Source organism: Manacus candei, unplaced genomic scaffold (assembly GCF_025592945.1).
Source record: "Manacus candei isolate 608988 ecotype Guabito, Panama unplaced genomic scaffold, ASM2559294v1 h1tg000009l, whole genome shotgun sequence".
In the NCBI taxonomy this organism is placed as follows: domain Eukaryota; kingdom Metazoa; phylum Chordata; class Aves; order Passeriformes; family Pipridae; genus Manacus; species Manacus candei.
The window spans coordinates 2920658-2935380 of record NW_026138057.1 but is presented as its reverse complement, the minus strand read 5'-3'; the positions used below and the strand labels follow the sequence as shown (position 1 = coordinate 2935380).

General features: G+C 50.2%; 1 protein-coding gene across 1 annotated transcript; it reads left to right on the top strand.

Moving 5' to 3' along the window:
• Positions 1–4: 4 nt before the first annotated feature.
• Positions 5–14364, top strand: IVD (isovaleryl-CoA dehydrogenase). Its single transcript, XM_051777069.1, has 12 exons — positions 5–159; positions 1936–2025; positions 3337–3388; positions 5981–6150; positions 7552–7645; positions 7907–8043; positions 8544–8640; positions 9735–9828; positions 10770–10851; positions 11283–11387; positions 11975–12047; positions 12133–14364. The coding sequence occupies exons 1-12, from the start codon at positions 22–24 to the stop codon at positions 12264–12266; spliced, it is 1266 nt and encodes a 421-aa protein (XP_051633029.1). The 5' UTR covers positions 5–21; the 3' UTR covers positions 12267–14364.
• The last annotated feature ends 359 nt before the right edge of the window (positions 14365–14723 follow it).

Below are 14723 nucleotides of genomic sequence, written 5' to 3'. Positions count from 1 at the left end.
GGGTCGCGGCGCGGAGCGGCCATGGCGGCGGCGGTGCTGGGGCGGGCGGCGGGCCGTGCGAGGCGGCCGCGGGCGGTACTGGCGGCGGTGCTGCGGCGGGGCGGCGCGGGGCTGGCGGTGGACGACACGGTGAACGGGCTGAGCGCCGAGCAGCGCCAGGTACGGGCTGAACGCGGAGCAGCGCCGGGTACTACCCGGGCCGGGCCGGGCCGGGGATCCGCGCCCGGGGGTGTGGCAGGCTCGGCGCGCGCCCATTGGCCGCAAGCGGCGGGCACCGGCCAATCGCCGTGCGCGCAGGGGGGGCGCGGTGCTCGGCACTGGCGCGCCCCGGACGCGTGGCCCGCGCGGGCTTTCCTGCCCGGGACACCTTTCCCGCCCGGAGCACCTGCTCTCCTCGCCGTAGAACACCGCCCCGACCAGGCAAACGGCCGCTGCGCCCGCGCTGGGCCTCCTGCATCGGGAGTCGTCTCCAGAAACGTGATCACCGAAGGAACAAATCGCTTGGGTTTCATCAGATCTTCTCAAAAGAAGAGTTGCAGCTCTCCCAGCCTGTTCTGCCCAACGAAGCACCTAAAGATTTAGGATAATAGTTCTTAGACCTCATCACAGTCTACAGCTCCCTCCCAATGGGCAGCACCAAACTCTACCCTGGTGACCAGTGACAGAACCCAGGGAACAGCTGAAGCTGTGCCAAGGGAGGTTTAGGCTGGGTATTGGGAAAAGGTTCTTCCCCCAGAGGGTAGTTGGGCACTGAACAGGCTCCCCAGGGCAGTGGTTGTGGCCTCAAGGCTGCCAGAGCTCAAGGAGCATTTGAACACCTTCAGGGACAGGGTGGGATTATTGGGGTGTCCTGTGCAGGGCCAGGAGTTGGACTTTAATGCTTGGGGGTCCCTGCCAACTCACCATATTCTTTGTTCTGTGTCTAATGTGGTTTTTGGGGTTCTTTTGAGTTTTTAAATCCATCAGTGGGGAGAAAGCTTGTTTGGTGGTACTGGAATCCACATGGCCATGGAAATTTAGCATATCTCTTTATTTTAAGAAAGAGAATGCTTCGGTTGCAGGGCTCAGAGAAAGGCAGGGAAGTGTGGGCATATTTTGGTTTGTTGCTCCTGCTTCTTGTACAGGTTCTGGTTAAACAGCACAGGGTTTCAGTCTCTAAAACCGTTCCTTCACCAGCGTTAATTTGTGAGAATAAAGAACCAAAAAAGATAAAAAAGGGATCATTAAACTGCCATAATATACAGGCAGAAGTTTTAAATCTTTGTATTAAAGACACTTCATTATTGAAGTGTGTATAATTTCTTAGTATGTGTATAGACTTCTGCAGAATACATGTATATATTCAAGTGTATTTATGTATATAATTCAAGTATGTATTTAAGGTTTAGAAAAAGATTTTGAGTTTTTTTGACACTTGGATCAATGAACATACCTGGCTCTATCAATTATGCCCTCTGTAGGAAATAGTAGGATAGATAATGGAATTCCAGTTTCATACATGGACACATTTTAATGAGCATCTCTAATTACTACAGGCATCTGCAGGTAATTAAATGGCACTATAATCAGCCACTGTTTGGGGTTAGCACCTTATAAGTGCAGTTCATCTGCTTTCAAAGTTCCCTGCCCAAAAACATGCCCCAAAACCCCAGTGCAGGCAGGAGTTCAGGAACATTCTCTCCTGTTGGGGTGAGGTTAAGGTAAATGCTGAGATGAACTTAAGTATTTCAGCTCCTTTTTAAAAGACTAAAACCAATGACCCTTTTATGGGGTATTCCAGCCAGTAAACTGAACCGTGGATTTCCTTATGGTCCTTTGCTTCTGGGTTTGGCATGCTGGAGTTGCCTGGCAGGGGAATGTTGGCAGGACCTGTGGGAAGATGAGGATGTATTGATGAGATGCAATATGTGTGTTTTTCCTCCCCTCTTCTCCCAGCTTAGAGAGACCATGACGAAGTTCTGCCAAGAGCATTTGGCTCCGAAGGCTCAACAGATTGACCAGGAGAATGAATTCAAAGGCATGCGGGCAAGTATTCCATGTGTATGTGTGGAAAAGGGGGTTCTTGGATCTGCACCTCAGTCCAGACAATCCCAGTGCACACCACAGGAACATGGCATTAGCTTTTCAAACTTAAAAACCACAGAGAACCTTTTTATGGTTTCCTCTTTTATTGTTTTTTTACCTATTTTCAACACCCTGGGGCAGAACCCAGAGGTAATAATAAAAAATACAGATAATGGTCTTGTTCAGGTTCTTACCATGGGGTTTCTGCTTGGCTCTGTTCAGGCTCCTTCCCCAACACATGCTTTGTGTTTTCCTGGCTCAGTCCCTCTCTTGGACATGAGTTTCCTCTCAGACTTGTTGTGAAAATATTTGTGTGCAAATGCCAAGACGTGGTGATTGACTGTCCAGCTGAAACTTGCCTTCCTCATAAACCCGACGAGTTCTGTGCCACGGGGTGCTTTGACTGATGGAAACAAGAGATCTGACTGTTGGTTTTCATAAGCTCCACAAGACTCAAAAAGCTCTAAACATGTGCCAGGATTTCCCAGAGTTCTCATGTTGACATTTCCAGGGATATATGTGTGGCTTTGAAGTGAAGTGTGTAAATTTACCCTGGCACTCCAGGTGTCATCCAGAGCTGTTGAATTATACTTTTTGGATTCTCTGGAGATTACTCCTGATAATTATCTTAATTGCTGGACACAGATGCCATGCGGGGAGAGCTCCCCTGGGTGTCCATCATGCAGCAGAGGAAAGGAGCAGCAGGGAGATGGTCCCACCAGGATACGTGTGGTCCTCGATGGCGAGGACCATCCTTTCCTACTATGTTACATCGTGGCTGTGACATTCCTGGTTTTTAATCTCTCCCAAGGAAGCTTCCTTGCCTTTAGTTGCCAGTTCCTGTTTTGCTGGAAGAAGAATAGAGAAAAAACGCTGGAAGAAGTGATTTTAAAGTGCCAGCTCACAGCAGCTCTTCCTATTTCCAGGGTTTTAGTCATGGACAACTTATGCTATTTCACTGAAATTTTACTTAAAGTGAGCAAAGATTCGCATCTTAGGAGTTGTCCTTCCAGAAGTAATTTTAGCCCTGTGAATATTCACTGAATTCCACCAGCTCCTCCCATGTGTAGCACAACCAGTGTCCTCAGGCCTGCCTGAGTTCTCAGCCCCAGGGCTGGAGCTGCACTGCGGGAGCGACAGGTATCGATGGATATACCACGTTCCTGTGATGGCCTGGGGACAAACTGATGTTTCCAGGGAGCTCCCTGGGGAAACTTTTTATGCTGATGCCCTGACTGCAAGTGTGGGCTCATTCCTGTTCTGTGTTTGTAGGACTTTTGGAAGAAACTTGGAGAACTGGGAGTTCTGGGGATCACAGCTCCTGGTAAGTTTATTCCTATCTTTTACCTCCTACTGGGAGAGACCACTTAAACTCTCGCTTTCCAGTCCATAACAGCCTTGTCTCTGATGTGACATCCATTCTATCCCATCATTGTGTCTTTAAAAAAAATTTCCAAACTGTTGTTATCCTTCTCTGGGTCCAAATCCTTTTTCCTTGTCAGACTTCTGGATGGTTACAGAATGGCCTGTCACCGTTTAAAAGCACTGCTCAGAAATGGTTTCTCCAGGTGTAACGTGTGCACCTCAAACACGTTTGTGCATTTCTGATACGAAGCAAGATTGGAAGAAGGAGAGCTAGAGGTAAAAGTATCCATGAACAAGCATTCATTTGTAATGGGAGAAGTTAAAGGGTCTAAACTAATGCTCTGAAAAGGAGAGATAACTAATGGAGAGCTGAGCACAGCCAGAAGAAAATGAGGGTAAATCTTACTGAGCCCTGTCCAGGTCAGTGCAAGTGTTCTAATTAATGTTACAGATGAGTGTGGTCATGCTGAAAGCAGGGCAGGGGAATGAGAAGCCCTGAGTGGAGAAAAGGGGCTGATGGGGCCTTTCTTTCCCAGTGGACAAGTCTGTTTTCTAGATGTGGCTGTGCAAAGGCCTCTGCAGGATCCAGCTGAATAGCAATGTCAAAATAATGCCTCTTGCCTCTCTTAGTGCTAGAAGACTCTGCATTTCTGCTTTCTCTCCCTTTCCTCTTCCACATTTACTGCTGCTCCTGGTTTGTCTCCCTCTTCCCTCTTTCTCCTCTGATGTTGTGCCCGAGGCTTACAGCAGTTTCCTACATTATCAGTGAGCCATCCCCTCATGAGTCCTGTCCTTTATCTCAAAGGTTTACCTCTCAAACCCTCCTACACCCAGGATTTCCCACCTTGTTTTGGATTGTGGACTTGTGTGATTCTTTATTGACGTCAGGTATGTTGGAGGAGGTGGAGCCTGGGATTTAGGATGTGGAGATGGGCATACACAATTAAATATTTGGGCACTGGTGGATCAAGCCTATTAAAGGAGCATTTTGAATAAGTGCTGTTTATTTTCTTCTGAAAACTGAGAAAACTGTGTTGTTTGTGATTTCCCATTTATTTTATGAAGTGCTAAGAAATGCAAATATGTACTTACCACAGAACACTAATACAGGTATGTCATGTGTACAGAGTATACATTCTAAGTCACACCATGGCTTCTGCTACATGAAGAGGAGTCTGGCAGGATCATTTTCCTGTTCCTCTTGCAGGGCAAAGCAATCCTGGATCAGGACTGCTCACAGTTGAGCAGTTTGCCTCTCATGAGGCAAAAGCACCAAATCCAGCCATTTCATAGGAATTAATAGAAAACCCTCTTGTTTTGGCATATATGACAAACTGTTAGCCCCATCTTTTAGGATATGGAGAGCAAACCCCTGCACTCTGGTTTGTGGTAGAGAGAGGAGGTTCCAGAGGACGAAGAGCCCTGCAGATAAAGGCAGGAGTCGAAACGAGTTGAGTGGGAGGAAAGGCTGCACGTGGTGCCAGTGGCTGTGGGGTTCATTTGAGGGATTTGGGACCTCTCCAAGCTCAGCCCTTTGGTCACCCTGAGCACACAGACAGATTTGCTCTTATCCCTGTTGCTCTTGTTTGCAGCCCTCACGTTGGTGATGAGTAAGTGTTCCTGGGTTTCCTCCCCCACTGCTGCTCAGTGTTTGTGTCCTGATGTAGCTCTTCCCTTAGCAGTACAACCACTTGCTTCCTACTGTAGAACAAAGCATTTAGGCTGGGAAGGGACTGTATTTGTGTGTAGATAAAGTGTGGTAGGTATATATCTAAATATTTGTGTAGGCTGTTAGCTGCTCAAGGCCATTATGCGTTTCTCAGCCTTCTCTTTTTACTGCCTTCCCTCTCCTTGTTTTACTATGTGACCTTAACCCTTACCACTAATTTTAGGCTCAGCTCAGTGTGCCCAGCCAGGCTCTCAGTGCTGCTCTGTCTCACTTCATCCTCTCTTGAAATCCACATTTTTGTCACTGGTGAATTACATGTTGTATAATTCACAGCAGTTACACTTATGCATCATTCTCCTTCTGAATCGGCCACTCATCAAAATTCTGGTGTCCTCCACACTTGTGGGCTCAGAAAAGTCCTTAGTGCCCCATTTTTTTAACAGTTTGAGGATTCCTCTCTTGTTTGGGGGCAAGCACATGTGGACTTCATAAACCTTGCCTGTGTTCCTTTGTCTGCTCACCTAACAGAGGTTGCTCTTGGTGATTTAACCTTTATGGTCACATGAAGGTTGCACCTGAGGATGGCTGACAAGAAGGACTCGTTGTGCAGTGTCAGTATATTTGGGATGTGTCCTTGTGCGTGTTCTGCATATCAACTGTGCTGTACAACTAAATGGTTGATTATGCTGAAGAAATAGTGTCCCTGTGCCTTGAGGATGAGAACTGAGATCCAGAGAGGATGGGGAGAGCCAGCAGCGCCCGGCTCAGGGACAGTGACAGTCCCAGAACCGTTCCAAGTGTCGTGGATCTCAGCCGAGGCCGAGCCCAGCCCTGGGCTGTCGTGCACGTGGTGGGTAACGGGAGGTCTTTCCTCTTTCCCAGCGGAATACGGGGGCTCTGCCCTGGGCTACCTGGAGCACGTGCTGGTGATGGAGGAGATCTCGCGCGCGTCGGCGGCCGTGGGGCTCAGCTACGGCGCCCACTCCAACCTGTGCATCAACCAGCTCGTGCGCAACGGCAACGACGCCCAGAAACACAAGTACCTGCCCAAGGTCCGTGGCTGGAGCGGGGGGAAAGCTGGGATTGGGCTGCAGGGGTGGGTGTCTTTCACAGTGTGCGATATCTGAAGCACCAGCGGGATTCAGGCACCAAACCTTGGGAAATACCAAACTTGCCAAACTTCTGTAGCTGGTCAGTTGTTGTTCTGTTAATCCTCACTGACCTCGTTCCATGCCAAGCTCCATGTCTGCAGGTCTGGAGCTATGTTACTAAAAGAGGGTTTGAGGTGGTACTGCTGATATTCTTCCAAGTTCCCAAATTGTTTTGAGATCTCTGAGGTGAAAGCCACTGCTTTCTTATCTTATGTTCTCCATTTCTCACTGCCCAAACGCTTGGCTTGTCTGCTAATTAACTACATGTGAAACCCCATCATCATTTGGGGCGTTGATGTTCGTGACTCCGGTGTGTTAAATGAATTTCACTTTCTAAATGTGTGGAAGAGCAATGAGCAAGCACATTGAATGAGCCCCTGAGATTATCAGTGGAAGGATCAGCACGAGACACTTGATTTAAGCCACACGCAAAGTGCAGTGTCGCTTCCTCAGAGCACTGTGCACCCTGCAGATGTGTGACCCCGAGCTGCCCTCGTTGCTCAGGTGTATTTTCATGCCTCATTCTCAGCCCCTCCATGAGATGTGCAGCCACTTCAGCTCTGACTTGTCTTGGTTCCTGACAGAGCACTTAGAGGTGCTTCACTAGATTTGAGCAGATCATGAAAACTTCCGTAGTGGTGCGCTGATGGGTTGAATTGGTTGAACGTACCTTAGGCATTGAGTCTGCTTTTTAAGGAACAAATAGAGATCAAAACGGGGAGAAGATGGATAAAAGTACACAGGGAGGGCAAAAAGGCAAGGAGAAAGGGCAGAATGAAATAAGAGTGAAGAGGAAGCAACAGCTCTGCCAGAGCCTGGTGTGAGCAGGCACAGGAGGAGGCTGTCCATCTGCCATTGTGGGGTGAGTGTGGGGGGACTGGGCTGTGAAAACATTGTGGACAACTTTTCCAGTCCTTTTCACCCCCTCGTTGGCCTCTTGTGTTCCCCAACTGCTGTTTGTGTAAAAGGGCAGCACAAAGCACAGGCAGGAGCTGGGCAGAGGCATATGGTGCCTGCGTGGTTCTTTGGCACCTTCCTCGTGTGTTGTGCAAGCAGGGCTGTGCTTGTCTAGCTCAGGCAGAGCTGAGTCATCTCATCCCACTGGGATGTGGTTCTGTTCCCTGAGCACAGCACGAGGGAGCTCCTGCTCAGGCTGTGCCGGGAACGGCGGCTCTCGGTTTTGTTCCTGCAGAGAACAGTGGCTGTGGGGGTCCAGTGCAGGGAAACAGCCAGGGAGGGTAAAGAGGGAACAAACAACGCTGCTGCTCTCCCCCTTTAGCTTATGGTGGTGTTTTCTTCCAGCTGATCAGCGGGGAGCACATCGGGGCCTTGGCCATGAGCGAGCCCAACTCTGGCTCTGATGTCGTGTCCATGAAGATGAAAGCAGATAAGAAAGGTGAGGCCTGTCCTGTGCTGCCCAGGGAGGTGGTGCAGTCCCCATCCCTGGAGGTGTCCAAGGAACGACTGGACATGGCACTCAGTGCTCTGGGCTGGGGGACAAGGTGGGGATGGGGCACAGGTTCGACTTGATGAACTTGGAGGGCTTTTCTGACCTAAATGATTCTGGGATTCTGTGAATCCTGTTTGGGAATACACAGAGTGGGGATATTGGTGTTGCTCTGTTGTGAGCTAACAGATCTCATCTCTTGGCTTGCAGGAGACTACTTTGTTCTGAATGGGAACAAATTCTGGATCACCAACGGGCCGGATGCAGATGTGTTCATTGTTTATGCTAAAACTGACATTACCGCAGTCCCGGCCTCCCACGGGATCACCGCCTTCATCGTGGAGAGGGTGGGTTCAGCCATTCCCTCAGGTTGTTAAAGCTCAATCCCTCACTGCCTCATTTAAAGCCAGCTGGTTTTCCTTCTAGAGCTGTCAGCCCCGTGCTCGAAGACAAACTACTTTCTGCCTGAAAAATGGAAGAGGAACCTTTAATGAAAGAATATAAAATCTCAGGGATCAGTAAACCTTCTGGTGGACTTAACCTGGTGATTAGAATAGTTCTGTTACTGGCAGAGCTTCATCCCTTGCTGTAGGAGGGGCTGTGTTGACAGCTGTCCAATTCGTTTATATAGTATTTATGTGCATTAGAAAATGGGTGCACAAGGTTCATGTAGGGGTTTTTCTCTGCGCTTGCACTTAGACCTGTTCTAGGTCCCAGTTCCCTTTGACTCCCTCCTGGCACCCTGCACATATTCCTGTGGTCAGGGGAATTTCACAGACCTCTCGTGACTTTCCTTAGTCTGTCAGAATTGAGATTCAAACTGTGCTTTTACTGCCTTGACTTTCAGGGAACACCTGGTTTCAGGACAACCCAGAAGCTGGATAAGCTGGGAATGAGAGGGTCTGATACCTGTGAACTGATCTTTGAAGACTGCAAGATCCCTGGTGAGTCGGGTTCCAGTCGGGGAGGTTTCCTGCCTGATCAGATAAGTTGGATCACTAATTACACCTATGTTCAGCCTGTGACCCAGAGGGCTTTGCAGATCTTATCTGCCTCCAAGGGAGCTGGTGGAACTGGAAGTGCAATCTGCTGGATTGCAGGGAGGGAGCACATCCCTTGTCAGGTCACTGCTGTTTCGGCCTCATGGACCCACCTCTCAACCACTGCTTCTCCAAAACCTCGCTGAGGCTTCCCAGGAAGCTTGTTCCCATTAGAGCTCCCATCTCATATGTGGGTGAGCTGCTTTCCCTGGAAGGTTTTGTCACTGGAGACTCTCCAACAGGCTTTTGGGTTGCCTGTAACATGGAGTTCTTTTGAGGTCAGGGCCTGAAAATGGCCATCCTTACCCCACTAGTTAGTACAGCAGAGGCCTCTGTAATAGCAATATTTGTTATGCCAGTGGCTATTTTTGTTGATAGAAGAATTCCAGCCTCTCTAGAGCAAGTGGAGATGTCCTATCCAGAATCATGAAATTCAGGATTGCACATCTGCAGAGCCAGGAGCTCTCCTGCTCCCCATACACCACCAAAAGCCAAAGTAGAAGAGTTTCAGCTGAAACCTGATGTTTCTAACTATGCTGGATCCCTCCATTCTGAAATGAGAAAGGCCAGTGCCCCAGTCTTCTGATCATCTCCCAGGAATCATCTGCAGGGAGCAGTGTGTTCTCATGGAAACAGGATTTCCATCTTGTGGTAACATGGAGAGGCTCATCATTGCAGTGTTGGAAGTGAACACACTTGGCACTCTGGCCATTAGTGCTCCTTCTGATCTTTGGTCTTGGAAGCTGAACCAGTTTGAGGCCATTTCACGTGACTGCAGGATATTCAATCCTTTCTCATAGAATCCCAGACTGGTTTGGGTCAGAAGGGACCTTGAAGGTCATCCCATTCCACCCCCTGCCATGGGCAGGGACACCTCCCACCAGCCCTGGTTGCTCCAAGCCCTGGAGAACACAGGTCCTCAGACAAACACAGGTCCTCAGACAGCAGCTGGGCTGAGTTTTGCACATAAATAATCACTTTTCCTCTGCCCTTTGCAGCTGAAAATGTCTTGGGGGCCCTGAGCAAAGGAGTCTACGTCCTGATGAGTGGATTGGACCTGGAGAGGCTCGTGCTGTCTGGTGGGCCCCTGGGGTAAGGGTCTGTTATCTCTGATGGGCTGTAAGGCCAGAAGGGTCCTTGGGGGCCACCAGGCCCAGTGGGGCCCCCTCAGGGGCTGCAGCTCTCAGTAGGATGTGTCTTGGATGGAGAACTGGGATACTGGGGCAGCAGGAGAGAAGAGGCTGGGTCAGCCATGGGAATGAAGCAAGGTGCAGAGGAGGCAGGAGCAGGGACATCCTGTGGGGTATCCCAGCCCAAACCAGCACAGGACACCAGCACCGGTGTAGCTGCTCCACTGGACTCTCCTGGAGGGTGCTTTGGAAAAGATTGGTTTCCACAGGTGGTAAATCTGCCTCAGTCCCCGATTGCTGGCTTGTGTATCCCTCCAGTGTGGATTACTCTGGGAATAACCAGCTCATTTGCATTACTCATTCCTTAAAATCTGACACATTATCCAGAGAGTCACACACTGGTTTGTGCTTCATTTATTCAGTTCTTAAACTCCCCAGTAACTATTTGTACCCCACTCATTTTGTCCTCCCAAGTGGTCTCTCTGGACTAATCCTCATGTGGAAAGACCAACTTCCACAAAGCAGGAGGAAGATTTTTTTCCCCTCCTTGTTCTTGCCTGTGCTTTTTTTATGGCATGGGCTGGTATTTCTTGAGTTGGGAGCTCTGGAGATGTGAGGCAGCACAAACTGTCCTGGCTGTGGTTGTGAGAAAGCTCTCCAAGTCTCAGTCCCTGAATTACAAGGCCAGACCTTATCACAGGATGTCCCAAAGAAGCACCAGGGAGAAATATGGGACCTTTGGATTTTATTCTCAGCCTTGCTTGAGTCGAGCTGTAGGAAGGCAGCAGGGATACCATTTAGCTGTGAGGATCTTTTTGCCTTGGGTTATGCCTCCAAAGCTAACTCATTATTAATGAATAGTTCTGCTGTTTCCCTTGTCCTGCATACCTGTGCTTTTCTTAGGCTCATGCAAGCTGTCCTCGACCACGCAATTCCATACCTGCATGTCAGAGAAGCATTTGGACAGAAAATTGGCCACTTCCAGGTGAGGCAGAGGAGGAGTTAGGAATGTTTGTCCTCTTTTCTCTTTAGAATGGGAAGACCAAGAGCTTTGTTGTGGGGAGGGGGGCTTTGCATGGGGTTTGTGCTCGGGCTGCGTGATGTGGTGATGGCCTAGTGGAAGGTTCCCAGCCCATGGCAGGGGGATGGAACTGGGTGAGCTTTAAGGTCCCTTCCAATGCAAACAATTCTGGGATTCTGGGATGTGGTGAGAAGGCAAAAGCATCTCTGAGCCTGCTGCCCTCAGGCTGCTGTGGGGGGTGAGGGACTGTGGCCGATATCTGGGAGTCTGTCACTTAAAAGAGCCTCCAGCTCCCTCTTGGCTGCTGGATCCGTGTCCTTTCCCACGTCTAGTTTGGGGATGGGTGACCCCCTCCCTCTGTTAACTGCTGTGCTGAGTGTGTGCTGTGTGTGCAGCTCATGCAGGGGAAGATGGCAGACATGTACACGCGGCTCATGGCGTGCCGGCAGTACGTCTACAACGTGGCCAAGGCCTGTGACCAGGGCCACTTCAACGCCAAGGTGAGCTCAGCTCCCGCCCGGCCTGGCTGTCCTGGGGCAATTCCTCTGGTCCCAGAGCCTGGCCCACGGGGAGGCTCTCTGCAATGAGCCCTCACAGCCCAAAGGGCCAGTTTCCACTCCCAAATGAAAAGAAAGTCTCCTTCTACAAGGCAACAGCTTTAGCAGCATCAGTAGGTGTTTATTGGAAGCCCAAACACCTCTCCTGGCTGTTGTAAGGGCTGGAGCAGTCGTTGGAGGTGTTGTCACCTCCAAATGCCACCACACCTCTGTCAGAGGAGGAGACTGAGTGTCTAACAGCAGGAGCACAGAGCTCTGCATCCCACATCAACTCACGTCAGTCTCCTGTGGGTTTGATGGGCGTCTGTGAGAGGCCAGCTCCCCTGCTGCTCTATTGGTCTCTTTTTTTTCCTCTTTGTGTCTTTATGTGGCATTTACAGACCTGCCACAAGTGTTGTGCAGTGACACAGACACTGCTGCGGCCCCCTGTGCCCTGGGATCGGGTGTTCAGGGTTCTTAGCAGGTGCAGAGTCATGGCAGGGTCAGGGCAGCAGGGGACCCCTCTGCTGACTGTCCCCTGTGTGCCCCAGGACTGCGCCGGGGTGATCCTGTACTCGGCAGAGTGCGCGACGCAGGTGGCTCTGGACGGGATCCAGTGCCTGGGTGAGTCCCTGACCTTGTCCCTCCCGCCCCCCCCTCCGCCCCTGGAATGGGGGCCAGGGCTGACATGGGCTTGTTGTGGGTGCAGGTGGGAACGGCTACATCAACGACTACCCCATGGGGCGGTTCCTGCGCGACGCCAAGCTCTACGAGATCGGGGCGGGCACCAGCGAGGTGCGCAGGCTCATCATCGGCAGGGCCTTCAACGCCACCTTCCAGTAATGGCCCCGGGCGGGGGCAGCGCCGGCACCACGAGGCCTTGAGCACGAGGCTGGAGCGCACAACTGCTTCCTGCTTGCCATCCTGGCACTGCCACCCACGGGCTTCCCTCCGCCCGCTCTGGCAACAGAAGCTGCTGGACTGGGCTGGGACAAAGGAATCAGAGGGTGGCATGGCAGGAAAAGGGTTTTGTCTCGTTGTGATCATCCTGATTCACATTGTTCCTGAGCTGTTGATCCTCAGCATTGCAGGGCCAAGGGTTGTCCCCCCACCAGGACAGGCTGGCGAGGGCTGTGCAGCCATTGCTGAGCACAGAAAGTCAACCCAAAAAAGCCAAAATGGACAAGGAGGGAGCAATTTTATTCTTTTCCAAAAGTGCCATTAACCAGTTAGCATTTAGCATATTGCCACTGGAAGCTGGAACTTCCCACTGTGCCCTTCCAGTGGGATTAATGCCTTCCATTTTGGGAACTCGATGCCAACATCGTGGGGTGGCTGCTCATCAATGCTCAGCATCATCTGTGCACAGGCAGTGTTTTAGGTGCTGGTTCCTAAAGCCTCCTTAAATCCCACATCTGTTTGTTTGCAGAATTCCATTCTATTTGCAGAATTCTTCTCTTATTCCGGCTGCTTCTGGAGGTATTTTGGTGCAGCCCTGAGTCCTTGCTGTGCTGACCAACTGCTCCCACCAAGTCATTCCCTCAGAGGTGCCACCAGCCATCGCTCTAGGGACAATCAGACCTGTATTGTGACATCTGTGGATGAAGCAGGCAGGAGGAGTTGACTTTTTGGGGTTTTGTTCTCTGAAGGTTGTTGTTTTGGCAAAGCCTGTCCTCACACTCCACCTCCAGCTGGAGCGAGCGCAGGGTGTTTGGGGGTGATCCCAGTGTATATTTTGTACAGCAGATAGAGGTTGATTTGGCTTTGTTAAAGGAAATTGCACAGTGTCCTGCCAGCCTTAAGGAGTGAATCACAAATCAAAATGGGATGCTGGAAATATGATTGAACAGTTAATGAATTAAATAGTTGCCATGTAGGCAAATCCCAGCAGTTTTAACAGAAATCACCTTGAAGTGTGTGTATTTTGTGGTTGTAGTTCACACCTGTCCATACCAGGGGACAGACTGACACACAATTTTAAAATGCCACAGACTGAAGAAAATTCACTTCCCTCAGTCACCAGGGAAGTCACCAGGAGTTTATGAAAGTCACAAAGAGCCAGAAAGAGCATCTCGAGTCCTGGTGGCAGCACCTTCTTCCTAAACTTGGTATTTACTCAGCCTCGGTGGGCCTTCACCTGGGAAGCATCCCAGGGTTTAATTTTCAGCCTAAATCTCTGGACAGGGGGTGGACAGAGGTGGCCTGTCAGGAATATCATCCTGAGCTGTACCAAATGCTGTGGAAGTAGACCTTGAGGTGCACATGGGAAACACTCAGTGCACTGTTGTACAGGGCTGTAAGAATTTACTCCCATGACCAGACATTTATGTTTTATCACAGCACAATTCCTGGATCACTGTTAAGATCCATCCCTGCCAGAGGAGCTTCTCCAAGGAGTGTCAGAGCCTCGACAGGGTGGTGTGAGATTCAGATTGTTAGAAATAGCTTTTCTAGGTGGAAGGGACCTGGAGATTTTTAAACCTGTCCTCTACCACTGGAGAGGCCTGATTTTAATACACATACTTAATAATGCCTTCACTTTCCAGGCTGATCAGCACCTTGGAGTTGAAGGTAAAATGAATCAATGTCTAAGGGATCACAGGACAGGGGAGGGAGAGATTCATAAATCCTCAGCAGGGTTGTGTTATTCAAATCTCACTCCCTTCCACAGCTGCCTTGGGAAGGGGCTGGAAAGAAGGGCTTGGGAGGGCTTCTTGGGGGAAAAGGGGGTTAATACTTATGCTATACTAATAAAATCAGCTTTTGCTGTGGCCTGTGCTCCTGGAGGGGGTCCCAGCAGAGGGAAGTGCAGGATCTGGTTCTGGTTCCTGAGCTGGCAGCAACGGGTACAGTGTTGCTTTCCCTGCTTATCCCTCCCTCTGTCTTCCCAACCACAGCTTTCCCCCCTAATTCTCATTTAAAATAAATACATTTACAGTGATCCATGTGGGCTGTGCCTCGGGCCTCCTCTGGAGAGCAGCAGAGCTAACAGGGAACACACAGAGTGCTGTGCCTCTGGACATGATCCAACTGTGTCTGCCATGGATTTTAGATGGAAATTGGCCTGGCCTGACAGCCCTTGGCTGGTGGCAGGGCTGGATGTGCTGCATCTTCCCAGCTTTTCGAGATCCTTACCCTGTGTGCAGCTGGCTGGCCACTGAGCAGAGGAGGCACGGAGAGCAGAGGGAATTATTCATGAAGGTAACACAATTTATTTCAGCAGTGTGGGATTTGGAAAGAGGATCAGCAAGTGAGAGGAAGAGAGGATGTAACCTCAAGCTGTGCCAGGAGGGGTTCAGG

Excerpts from the sequence above, each read along its gene's own strand:
- IVD (XM_051777069.1), top strand. The coding sequence starts at position 22 with ATGGCGGCGGCGGTGCTGGGGCGGGCGGCGGGCCGTGCGAGGCGGCCG. Across the intron at positions 160-1,935 it reads TGAGCGCCGAGCAGCGCCAG|CTTAGAGAGACCATGACGAA; the intron begins GTACGGGCTGAA and ends CTCTTCTCCCAG. Across the intron at positions 6,151-7,551 it reads AACACAAGTACCTGCCCAAG|CTGATCAGCGGGGAGCACAT; the intron begins GTCCGTGGCTGG and ends GTTTTCTTCCAG.